The following is a 13,282-nucleotide window of genomic DNA, read 5'->3' as shown; positions in this document are numbered from 1 at the left end:
TACTTACATTCCCTTTAATGGCAGCACGCTCGGTCATCCCCTGAAAATGGTGCACCTCCGCTCCTCCCTCTATTTTTGATTGGGCCCAGGAAATGCTCCAGATTCTCCGCATGGAAGAAATAATGGCGGACAAATAAATGGCAAATCAGTAAGGTTCTTCAATTTTTGGCAACCCTGGGAAGTGTTTTGTGAATCGTCGACCTCCAAAGATATATTATAACATTTGTGGTGGTGGGAGGGTCAGCACCCGCCTGTGCTCTGCTTCCTCCTTACCTCCCTGTGTCATGGTTACACACACGATCCTCGGTACGGATCGTGGGTGCACCCGTGTCCCGCTGTGTGGCGCGGTGCCCCTGATCACCTGGCCTGTACTCACCTCTCCTGGCTCCTGATGCGACTCGGTCCCCATCCAGGCCGCAAGCCGGCTTCCACACTAGGCCGCACGCTCCCGTTGCTAGGCCATGCATGCGTCGACTCATCATGATTTAAAGGGCCAGCGTCTTCCTAATTGGCGCTGGCTTTTCAGGCTTGCCTTTATAATTCGGCGTTCCTGTACTCCTGTGGCGGTCCCGTACTCCTGTGGCGGTCCTGTACTCCTGTGGTGGTCCTGTATTCCTGTGGTGATCGGGTATCTCTGTGGTCGTCCTGAGGTCCTGCCATCCAGCCGAGGTCCTGCCATCCAGCGAGGTCCTGCCCTGCCAAGGTCCGTTCCTGTGTCCAGCTCCTGTGATCCTTCCAGCGGTTCCTACTCTGGTGATTCCTGTTTCCTGCCTCCCTACTTTGGCTGCCACCGCTGGCCTATTCGCACCTGTGGAATGACCTGGTGGCAGCTCGACGCAGCAAGACCATCCCGCTTTGCGGCGGGCTCTGGAGAAGACCAGGAGCCACTTAGACTCCGGTCACGGGTTGCGGCTAGTACCATCATTCCCCGTGGTGGTCCAGAGAGCCCGCCCAGTAAGATCCGGCCATGGACTCCGCCAAGGTCATGAATTCTGCTTAAGCCATGGACTGTGCTAAGGATCAACATCAGCTACTGGTGGATTTGCCCGACAAAAAAGAAGGCAACCCCGAATTGTGCAGAAACATTTCCAGTGCTCGGTGCACATTGAACTGATGTCCTCCCAGTTCACCACCAAATGCACTAAGGTGGTGTTTGTCTTTTGTTTGCTGTCTGGAGAGGCCCTGGCCTGGGCTAGTCCTCTATGAAATAGTGGTGATCCGGACATGGCTACCTATACCACGCTCCTGGCAAAAATCTGGTCCAAGTTCGAGCAACCTCAAGTCCGGTTCCCACGCCTGCCCTCAGAGTTTCAGGCCTTCCCAGAGGCCGCTCCAGAGTTTCTGGCCTTCCCAGAGGCCGCTCTGGAGTCTCGGGCCTTCCCAGAGGCCGCTCCGGAGTCTCCAGCCTTCCCAGAAGCGACTCCAGAGTCTCGGGCCTTCCCAGAGGCCTCTCCAGGGTCTCCGGCCTTCGCAGAGTGCCCCTGTTCCCCCGGTGTGTACTCACCTCTCCTGGCTCCTGATGCGACTCGATCTCCATCCAGGCCACGCGCTCCCGCTGCTAGGGCGCGCACGCTGACTAGTCATGATTTAAAGGGCCAGCGTCCTCCTAATTGGTGCTGGCTAATCTGGCTTGCCTTTATAATTCGTCACCTCCCTTCACTCTCTGGCGATCTTCAAGTCATTTCCCTGAAGTGAAAAAACTCCTGTGTTTCCTAGTGTTCCAGCGCTCCCAGGTTTCCTCCATGTGTCTGTACTCCAGTGTTCCTTCGAGTTCCCGTGTTCCTGTGGCGTTCCCCTACTCCTGTGGCGGTCCCGTACTCCTGTGGCGGTCCTGAGGTCTTGCTATCCAGCGGAAGTCCTGCCCTGCCAAGGTCCGTTCCTGTGTCCGGCTCCTGTGATGCTTCCAGCGACCCCTACTCCGGTGATCCGTCCCTGTGATTACTGTGCCATCCTGTGGTTCCTGTTTCCTGCCTCCCTACCTTGTTTGCCACCGCGGGCCTAGTCGCACCCATGGAACGACCTGGTGGCACCCCACCACAGCAAGACCATCCCACTTTGCGGCAGGTTCCCGGTGTATGTGAGTGCATGTCTTGTGACACAATTTTAATTTTAAATCCTGCGCTTAGTCCGAATCAGTCAGGTTGTCTGCTGGCCACGTCCCCCCCCCCCCCGATTTGTGTCACATGATTGCCCTAAATCTAATTGCGTGCCTGTGTTAAATCCGGTGCAAAACAGAAATAGTCGGCGCACAGACCCTTAGTAAATGTGCCCCATTGTCTATTGCGGTCAACAAGTAAGGATCTTGATGTGGTATATCGCACGAGATATGCTCTATAATTCATATCGCACCCCCCAGGATTAGAATCTCTGATGACACCTCCACAGCTGGAAGTTCACTTATACTGCTTTCAATTTGACATGTTGACACAGGGTGCACCATGCTGAGACCCCAGCATTCATCGAATCGAAAGCGTTCACCATACTTAGAACCCCTTGTGGCCTAAGGGTCTTATGTATCCATCAGTACTAAAGCATTAGTCTTCATATGATTTGTTCTCCTGGATTTTTACTTAAAGGAAACCTACTACTTGAAGTGGTAGGTGTAAGATGCATATACCGAGCACCAGCTCAGGGTGAGCTGCTGCCGGTGCTTACTTTCATTACTGTCCTAAACCGCTGTATCACGGTTTAAACACTTTTTATTCTTTACAGCCAAAGGAGCTTCGGCGCGCGTTTGGTGGCTGTAAAGAATAAAAAGTGTTTAAACCGCGATACAGCGGCTGAGGACACTAATGAAAGTAAGCATCGGCTTACCCTTATCACCCTGAGCTGGTGCTTGGTATATGCATCTTACACCTACCACTTCAAGTGGTAGGTTTCCTTTAAAAAGCATCATTTTATCCAGTATACACTAAAAGTATGTCCAAGAGTGTAATTCCTTATATATTCCTAATTCTTTGTATACTATTTGTCTATTTTTCATTACATTGTTTCCTTCTTTTTTGCTGTTTAGTCTACATCTACAATTTTAATATAACTGATTGATCATAAACATATCCAGGTGTTAGAATGGCCAAGTCAAAGTCCAGACCTAAATCCAATAGAGAATTTGTTGAAAGAGCTGAAAACACTCTACATCCATCCTCACTGAGCTCAAGCTACTTTCCAAGGAAGAATGGGCAAGAACTTTAGTCTCCCGGTGTACAAAACTGATAGAGATATACTAAAAGCGATTTGCAGCTGTAATCGCAGGAAAAGGTGGCACTAGAAAGTATTAACTTAAAGGGCATCTACCACCAGGATGTAGGTATTAATGGATCCCGGAGCCCCTCAGGCTCATTTGCATACAGTCTTTCATCCTGGTGGTAGATGTCCTTTAAGGGGGCTAAATAATACTGCACACCTACCTTTCAGTGTATTATTATTTGCAAAAGTTTAAAATTTCCAATAAATTTAGTTCCACTTGTTGATTCTTAACCAAACAGTAATAATTTTATGTCTTTATGTATGAATCTTGAAATGTGGCAAAAGGTAGAAAAGTTTAAGGGGGGCAAATATAATGGTCAATAATTAAATAAAATAAATTATAATTTTAGACATAAAATATAATATGGATATGGAGTGAAGTAAGCTGCTAATCTTTGCCGGTAATCTTAGGTTGCTGATCCTAATTTAATGGTGGAAGAGCTGCTTGCATGTAGTTTATGTGGGTTATCTTTTACTAGAGTAGTCTGAGAGCTGGGTGGGATGACTACTCTCAGGTATACAGGCCAAGTGTTGCCCTCCATTTATTAGCCACAAGGTGTTGGTCTTGTGTTTTCCTCCTGTTGTTGTCTCAGTAATAAGTTACAGATGCTGTTACCTTTAAAGCCTTTATGATGAGAATAACCTTTTTTATGTTAATCCAAGGCCATCCTCCCACCAAAAGCCTCTTCATCCAGATTCCATCCCCTAGACTGATCCATGAGGCCTGTGTCCTGGCAAATTCTGTTGCTCTCCAATCGCTGCACCATGGATCTCGATCTCATCTGGGGCCAATTAGAGCTGGGACCAGGCTGAGGTCTACTACCGGTCAAAACCAGGTCCTTGATTTGCAGCCATAACAGATGGCGGAACTACCTCTGGGTGTCAGTGTGGATTCTTCCAACTGGACATCCCTGTACTGGGGTCATCTCATGAAAACTTCAAACCCCCCTTCCCAGCCAATCTCAACAAGATAAGGGATCCCTGGGCAGCTCCTGAAACTTTGGGGCCTACCATCCTGCTGGAGCCAGGGTCTTACTTTCTGTTAGCAACCGTGATGCACCTCCTCATCTTAGCTGCCTCTTTGTTCCTCCTAGGCCTTGCTATTAACCGGTTCGCGACCGCCCGCCGTGTATTCACGGCGGCGGTCGCATTCCGATGCATGGAGAGGGCTCGCGGGCCGAGCCCTCTCCATAGCCGGTAAGTCTCTGCTGCCGGCGGCTCCGCTGCCGGCGGCTTTAAACAGATGGCGGCGCAAGGGAGCCGCCAGCCGCTTTCCGTCGCCATGGTAGCTTCGGGTCTCACGAAGACCCGAAGCTACTTCGGGTTAACCCATTCATTACAATGTGCTATCAGCACATTGTAATGTATGAGGAGTAAAATCCACATATACTGCCATACTGTAGTATGGCAGTATATGGTAGGATCGATCAGACAACCTAGGGTTAAAGTACCCTAGGGAGTCTGAAAAATAGTAAAAATAAAAATTAAAAAAAAAGTTAAAAAAAAAATGATAATAAAAAAACCTAAAAATTCAAATCACCCCCCTTTCCCTAGAACTGATATAAATATAAATAAACAGTAAAAATCATAAACACATTAGGTATCGCCGCGTCCGAAAATGCCCGATCTATCAAAATATAATAACGGTTTTTCACTGCGTTTAAACCCGTAACGGAAAATCGCGTCCAAAGTCAAAACTGACACTTTTTTGCCATTTAAAAAAAATTAAAAATTCTATAAAAAGTGATCAAAAGGTCGTACAGTCCTAAAAATAATATAATTGAAAACATCATCAAAAGACGCAAAAGATGACACCACCCACAACTCCATACAATGAAGTATGGAAAAGTTATAAGCACAAGAAGACGGCAAAATAAAAAATACATTTTTGTTCATGAGGTTTTAATTTTTGTAAATGTATGAAAACATTATAAAACCTATACAAATTTGGTATCCCTGTAATTGTACTGACCCAAAGAGTAAATTAGATGCGTCATTTGTGGCGTGAAGTGAAAGCCGTAATATACAAGCCCACAAGAATACGACACAAATGCGTTTTTTCACCATTTTCACTGCATTTGGAATTTTTTTCCCACTTTCCAGTACATGGCATGGAATATTCAATGTGGTCTCTGTTTTATACTGTTAACTACCCAAGGAAATGTTTGTACTGTGCTTGTCAGATATATGTCCTTAAAGGAAACCTACCATTTGATTTGATGCATTATGAAGCAAACATACCTTAAAATTTAATCATATCTTGGTTAATCCCTGTGCTGAGTGGTTTTTCTTATAAAACAATTATATAATTATGATAAATGATAAAATGTGAAACCGATCAGATTAGGGGTTGGGGTTGTGGGGGAAAGGGGGATAAGATTTCCCTGCACGTTGATGATATCTTGCTGATTGTCCAGGCCTAACACAATTCCATTCAGGAAGTTATCAAGTTGGTTAACGGTTTCGGAATGTTTTCAGGATTAAAGATCAATTGGGGAAAGACAGTTCTCCTCCCCATTGATGGTGATGAAGGAGGGTTTATCGGTTTCTGTTCTTGGAAAGGATGATTCTTTTAAATATTTTGGGATTTGGATCTCTGGGGTTCTTAGAAGATACGTGGAATTGAATATCATCCCACTCATTAATAGCATAAGAAGAAGCATTTCCAGATGGATAAAAATGCCTTTTTTCTAGGGCTGATAGGGTGGGAATAGTAAAAATGATTCTTCTCCCTCAATTCTTGTACCCTTTATCAGTATCACCTCTCTGGCTCTGTGTTTATGTAGGCAGCCAGCCTCACCCAGCTTTCCCAAGGTCCTGAATGTTATAATAGTTTTTTCTGCAAAACCACTCAACTCAGGGATTAACCAAGATATGATCCTGCATCAGTGTAGCTAGTTCAAGGTTTGTTAGGTTCATAATGCATCAAATTGAATGGTAGTTTTCCTTTAAGTATCATCTCCTAAAATCTGAGAGGGATAGGAAAGATTTACAAATCTAATGTAGTCTTATTGTCTGCTCTGTGCAATTGAAGATGATTCAGACTAAAAGAGGCCCTGACGGTAGATTCTTTTTTATCTATTCCCGTATTGACTGCCACCCTTAGGTATGGCAGTCCTAGGTATTTACATTCCACCCATACACTTCCCAGCTAGTCTACACAAAGCTGTCAGCTTCTCAATTTCCACACACCACCGTTTTATGCATGGGTGACTTCAACATACTCAAAAACCCTGGTATAGACAAATTCGGGACTGGCCCTACTTCCCCATCCACTTCTGACCACTCTGCTATGGCTCTTCTACTAGATAAATTTTGGTGGCATGATCTCTGGAGAATATGGTATCCTTCTTTACAGGAGTAAAGAGTTAGCAAGCAACACTAATTTAAAGCTGGTAACCAATCCAGAAGTTTGCTGGCCCACCTAATTCATGCTGTATGTTAGTAAACCTTGTACAGGCGCTCCCCTACTTAAGAACACCTGACTTACATACGACCCATAGTTACAAATGGACCTCTGGATGTTGGCAATTTACTGTACTTTATCTTTAGGCTACAATAAACAGCTGTAACAGTTATCACTGGTGTCTACAATTAAGCTTTATTGTTAATCCTGGTTCTAATGACAATCCAACATTTTTAAAATCCAATTGTCACAGAGACCAAAAAAAATGTGGTTGGGGGTTACAATGATAAAGTATACAGTTCCGACTTACATACAAATTCAACTTAAGAACAAACCTACAGACCCTATCTTGTATGTAACCTGGGGACTGCCTGTACTCAAATACATGTCAACAAGTTATTTTCATTTCTTGGACTCCATCCAAGAGTATGTTCTATAGTATTCTTGATACTCTTGTGTAAGAAATATATAAGGAAAAAAATGCTAAATCATACCACAGTCTGGAATGTTGAATGCAGCTGGGTAAGAAAGTGAGGTCGGTCAGGCAATGCTAAAACGCGTTTCTCAACCATAGTACACTCAACATCATCATCTTGAATTATTACATCCTTTTTGAGAATTTTAATGGCATACAATTCATCAGATCCACGCCTCTCAGCCAGCATAACCTGAAATATAGCAGAAATTTTTTTTATAAGATAATATATTTTATAATTATGACATTCTCTATGGTTTTTTGCAAATAATTTTGATTTTGTATTTTCACTTTTTGCCCACAGCTCCTATTCACACCTTTGAGTTTCTATGATAACAGACTGTGTAGTCTGAACCTGTAGTCAGGCCTCGTTTCATTAGTCCCTTACTTTACCAAATTTTTGTTATAAAATATAGAAGGAAAATAATAGTAAGTTTGAGAATATACAGCATTTGCTATCTGTAACTATGTATACCTGTATACCTGTAGGAAACCTGTATGTATCTGTATGACAACTCATTGACCATGTTTTTCAAGAAAAGAGCTGATATTGTATAAACCCATGGGCTATGTTCATTACCTGGATATTTACCCTATTATTGAATTTAGCCCATTCTGTAATGGGAAGAGAGCACACTATTCAAATGGTTAGCCTTCATTAATTCACACTGCAGCACTGAACTGGATAAGACAAATATGTAAGTGTTAGGGTGACACTTAGACTCCACTCCCAGGTGTCGGCTTACGTCATCACTCGCGTTAGGTCAGTGGGTCCACCACATCTGACACTTATTGTATATGAAGTAGAACCCAATAAGTCCTAAACATCTAATAAAAAAATTATTAATTCAATATCACAAAAAAGGTTTGCTATACTGTTTGCAAAAAATATACCTAACTTACAAACTATGAGGATTAACAGTGAATGTATCACTGTGACATTTGGGGTACAATAGTAGAAGCTTCTGGGGCCTCACAGACATTTTTTGTGTTGCTTAGTACTAAAGCAACAATGTAGGAGCTTGTAACAATCCTAAATAAACAGCTTTATTAAGCTTTAAAACAACTAAAGGAACAAAAATAACAACCCGATTACCTCCACATAGGGCACTACCTCACTTCTTGGTAGCTACCGTCTGCGTGCAAGAAACTCTACTGAGGTAACTCATCAGCACTCTGGCTCTCAATGAGCTCAATCAGTCCTTTCTGGATTCCATTTCACTAGGGACAGATCACATGTCTGTCTCCACTGGTCCAATGTCCATCTGCAGACTGGCTTGCTGTGCCCTAGCACTGCCTTACTGTGAGCGCTCCAAAAGGTTCACATCCTCCCCCTTAGCTCTTCACTTTTGGTGAGAGAGACCCTGGGACAAGGCATTATAGGATAATGTCCTTCTCCAATTAAGTTAGCATACACAATGTGGGGCACATTAACTAAAAACAGTGCAAACTGCTTGTGCAGTTTTCCTGTGAAGGGAATCTGGCAATCCCTGCACTGCTCAGACAGAGTGCACCAACCTTTTTTGGTGCACCTTCAGCAGGGGGCATGTGACACACTTCTGTCTGACTTCGAATGATAAATGTGGTGGAAGGTCCAATTGTGCACTGGAAAGCACATTTCAGTGACAAAATTTGTGTTAAGGAAAAAGGTTGGGTGTGACACAATGGGTACAGTAAGTATTCAAAGTTCTGAAATATTACATGGTTGTAAGTATTCAGACTAGAGATGAGCGAACACTAAAATGCTCGGGTACTCGTTATTCGAGACGAACTTTTCCCGATGCTCGAGTGCTCGTCTCGAATAACGAACCCCATTGAAGTCAATGGGAGACTCGAGCATTTTTCAAGGGGACCAAGGCTCTGCACAGGGAAGCTTGGCCAAACACCTGGGAACCTCAGAAAAGGATGGAAACACCATGGAAATGGACAGGAAACAGCAGGGGCAGCATGCATGGATGCCTCTGAGGCTGCCTAATGCACCATTATGCCAAAATTATGGGCAACAGCATGGCCATGACAAAGTGACAGAATGAAGCTAGATAGCATCTAAAACATCCAATAATTGACCCTGACACTATAGGGGACGGCATGCAGAGGCAGCGGCAGCAGGCTAGAGAGTGGCATGGCGACATACCCTAATTGGACTCAGGCTTCAAACCAATGGGTGTCAGAGAGGAACCAAAGGAGGTGAGCAAGAAGCGCTCAAATAATATCGGTACATGATAAAAGTTTGCCAGTATATTTTGTGGATTACACAGCAGGGTGGCGACAAAGTTAACATGGAAGCCATGAAAACAACCCAAAATTCTGCCTGACACAGCTCGTTTGATAAGGGGACCATGTATGCTTACAGTTCATGCCAGTCGCTGCACTGGCTGCCAGTCTCCTTTCGAATACAGTTTAAAATAATAATAACCCTCATCCATAAAGCTCTGTATAATGCTGCACCCCCCTACCTCTCCTCTCTTATCTCAGTCTATCGCCCAACCCGTGCTCTTAGATCCGCCAGTGATCTTAGATTAACCTCTACCCTAGTGCGGACCTCCCACTCGCTTCTCCAAGACTTCTCTAGAGCTGCACCAATTCTATGGAATGCTCTGCCCCGGACTATCAGACTAATACCTAACCTCCAAAGTTTCAAACGTGCTCTTAAAACCCATTTCTTTAGGCAAGCCTATAACACTCATTAACTGCATGAAGTTTTAACTCTTCTACTAACCCGTCCTGTGTCGTCCTCCCATCTGTTATCCAGCAACCAACAGGCACCAGACTTCTCTGCAGTCCCATTCACCCTGGACCTGGTATATAAGATGACGGCTGAGTGGTTCAAGCGACAGCAATTCCATTTATTATATTTTTTTCTATTCCCTAAGAAGAATGGCTTGACCATTAAATATTCTTTTACCTCGTGTTACCCCATCATCTTCATAAACCGTAAGCTCTGGCGAGCAGGGACCTCACTCCTGTTGTTCCATACAAATGTTGTGCTCTGTTACATTACATTTGTATTTGTTTCCTATGATTTGTAAAGCGCTACAGAATATGATGACGCTATATAAATAAAGATTATTATTATTATTATGGAGGCAGTGAACTAGTAGTAGATTAAAGGTGCTGCAACTATGTTAGTTGGATCTTGGGATGGAGCTGGCGCTCTGCAGCCAGGCGAGCTTTCGCCAATCCAAGCCCCTGTCTCTAGGCTACTCCCCAAACAGCACTTCTAAGAACCTTTTGTATAAGATCAAGTGTAGTAGCGTTCTTATAAGTTTAGGATATGGCGGGTGAGGGGAATGTAAACAGATGCGCAAGAAGCGCTGAAATAATATCCCTAAATGGTAAAAGTTTGCAAGTATATTTTGTGGATTACACAGCAGGGTGGCGACAAAGTTAACAACTTTGATGTGGAATGCCCTGTAATAGCTCTTGGGCGGTGTGCCTTTTATCGCCTAGGCTCAGCAGTTTCAGCACCGCCTGCTGTCGCTTAGCGACGGCACTGCTGCTGTGCCTAGAGCTACCGACTGATGGCGCCATGCCCACGGATGGTAATTCGGAGGAGGAGGAGGTGGAGGAGGGGTGGGAGGAGGTATAGTAGGCCTTTGAGACCTGGACCGAGGTAGGCCCCGCAATTCTCTGCGTCGGCAGTATATGACCAGCCCCAGGGTCAGACTCGGTCCCAGCCTGCACCAAGTTAAGTGTAGTAGCGTTCTTATAAGTTTGGGATATGGCGGGTGAGGGGAATGTAAACAGATGCGCAAGAAGCGCATGATGCGCATGGAGCTGGCGCTCCGCTGCCAGGCGAACTTTCGCCAATCCAAGCCCCTGTCTCTAGGCTACTCCCCAAACAGCACTTCTAAGAACCTTTTGTATAAGATCAAGTGTAGTAGCGTTCTTATAAGTTTAGGATATGCCGGGTGAGGGGAATGTAAACAGATGCGCAAGAAGCGCTGAAATAATATCCCTAAATGGTAAAAGTTTGCCAGTATATTTTGTGGATAACACAGCAGGGTGGCGACAAAGTTAACAACTTTGATGTGGAATCCATGAAAACAACCCAAATTTCTGCCTGACACACCTCGTTTGATAAAGGGACGATGTATGGAGGCAGCTATATGGACGACTTTTGGAGGTAGCAATGGAGACAACTTGTGGAGGCTGCTATGGAGACAATTTAATTTGGATAGTGCCTGTATGTGGCAGTCCCAAACATTTTTCAAACCAGAGGAGCAGGTAGGTGGCCCTCCAGTAAAATGGAATAGATTGAGTGCCTGTATGTGGCACTCACAAAAATTGGTTCAAACAGAGGACCGGGTAGGTGGCCCTCCAGAAAAATTAAATGCATGAAGTACTATAGCAAGAGCCAGTGGGCCCTGTCAAAAAATAGCCATTTTCCTCTGCTTTACTGTACAAAGAGGAGGAGAAGGAGGAAAATGAGGAGGAGGAGGAGTGGATCAATTATTCAGGTTGAGCTTCCTTCACCTGGTGGAGATTGGAAATTCTGAGAAATCCAGCCTTTATTCATTTTAATAAGCGTCAGCCTGTCAGCGCTGTCAGTCGACAGGCGTGTACGCTTATCGGTGATGATGCCACCAGCTGCACTGAAAACCCGCTCGGACAAGACGCTAGCGGCAGGGCAGGCAAGAACCTCCAAGGCGTACAGCGCCAGTTCGTGCCACATGTCCAGCTTTGAAACCCAGTAGTTGTAGGGAGCTGTGTGATCATTTAGGACGATGGTATGGTCAGCTACGTACTCCCTCACCATCTTTCTGTAAAGATCAGCCCTACTCTGCCGAGACTGGGGACAGGTGACAGTGTCTTGCTGGGGTGACATAAAGCTGGCAAAAGCCTTGTAAAGCGTACCCTTGCCAGTGCTGGACAAGCTGCCTGCTCGCCTACTCTCCCTCGCTACTTGTCCCGCAGAACTACGCACTCTGCCGCTAGCGCTGTCAGAAGGGAAATACTGTTTCAGCTTGTGCACCAGGGCCTGCTGGTATTCATGCATTCTCACACTCCTTTCCTCTGCAGGGATGAGAGTGGAAAGATTTTGCTTGTACCGTGGGTCCAGGAGAGTGAACACCCAGTAATCGGTGCTGGAATAAATTCTTTGAACGCGAGGGTCACGGGATAGGCAGCCTAGCATGAAATCTGCCATATGCGCCAGAGTACCAACGCGTAAGAATTCACTCCCCTCACTGGCCTGACTGTCCATTTCCTCCTCCTCCAACTCCTCCAACTCCTCTTCTTCTGCCCATACACGCTGAACAGTAAAGGACTCAACAATGGTCCCCTCTTGTGTCTCGCCAACATTCTCCTCCTCTTCCTCCTCATCCTCTTCCACCTCCACCTCCTCCGATATGCGCTGAGAAACAGACCTGAGGGTGCTTTGGCTATCAACAAGGGAATATTCTTCCCCTGTCTCTTGTGACGAGCGCAAAGCTTCCGACTTCATGCTGACCAGAGAGTTTTTCAACAGGCCAAGCAGCGGGATGGTGAGGCTGATGATGGCGGCATCGCCACTGACCATCTGTGTTGACTCCTCAAAGTTACTCAGCACCTGACAGATATCAGACATCCACGTCCACTCCTCATTGTAGACTTGAGGAAGCTGACTGACCTGACTACCAGTTCTGGTGGAAGTTGACATCTGGCAGTCTACAATCGCTCTGCGCTGCTGGTAAACTCTGGATAACATGGTCAGTGTTGAATTCCACCTCGTGGGCACGTCGCACAACAGTCGGTGAGCGGGCAGTTGGAGGCGGCGCTGCGCTGCCCTGAGAGTGGCAGCATCTGGGCTGGACTTCCTGAAATGCGCACAGATGCGGCGCACCTTCGTGAGCAAATCAGACAGATTGGGGTATGTCTTGAGGAAACGCTGAACTATCAGATTTAACACATGGGCCAGGCATGGCACATGTGTCAGTCTGCCGAGTTGCAGAGCCGCCACCAGGTTACGACCGTTGTCACACACAACCATTCCCGGCTTGAGGTTCAGCGGTGCCAGCCACAGATCAGTCTGCGCCGTGATGCCCTGTAATAGCTCTTGGGCGGTGTGCCTTTTGTCGCCTAGGCTCAGCAGTTTGAGCACCGCCTGCTGTCGCTTAGCGACGGCACTGCTGCTGTGCCTAGAGCTACCGACTGATGGCGCCGTGCCCACGGAT

The 13,282-nt window shown here is 45.8% G+C and overlaps 1 protein-coding gene across 3 annotated transcripts in view; it reads right to left on the bottom strand.

Moving 5' to 3' along the window:
• The window catches only part of PRKCG (protein kinase C gamma), a 556,381-nt gene that overhangs the window by 122,946 nt on the left and 420,153 nt on the right, over positions 1–13,282 (bottom strand). For 2 of the 3 annotated variants that reach the window (XM_072110471.1, XM_072110470.1), the window contains one exon: positions 7,147–7,320. The exons of the other annotated variant lie outside the window; for it this stretch is intronic. In XM_072110471.1, the coding sequence (XP_071966572.1) occupies positions 7,147–7,320 (174 nt within the window). The remainder of the gene's footprint in view (positions 1–7,146; positions 7,321–13,282) is intronic. 3 annotated transcript variants of the gene reach the window in all.

The sequence above is a fragment of the Engystomops pustulosus genome, chromosome 6 (assembly GCF_040894005.1).
Source record: "Engystomops pustulosus chromosome 6, aEngPut4.maternal, whole genome shotgun sequence".
In the NCBI taxonomy this organism is placed as follows: Eukaryota; Metazoa; Chordata; class Amphibia; order Anura; family Leptodactylidae; genus Engystomops; species Engystomops pustulosus.
The sequence above is the reverse complement of the archived record's forward strand: the minus strand, read 5'-3'. Positions and strand labels throughout refer to the sequence as shown.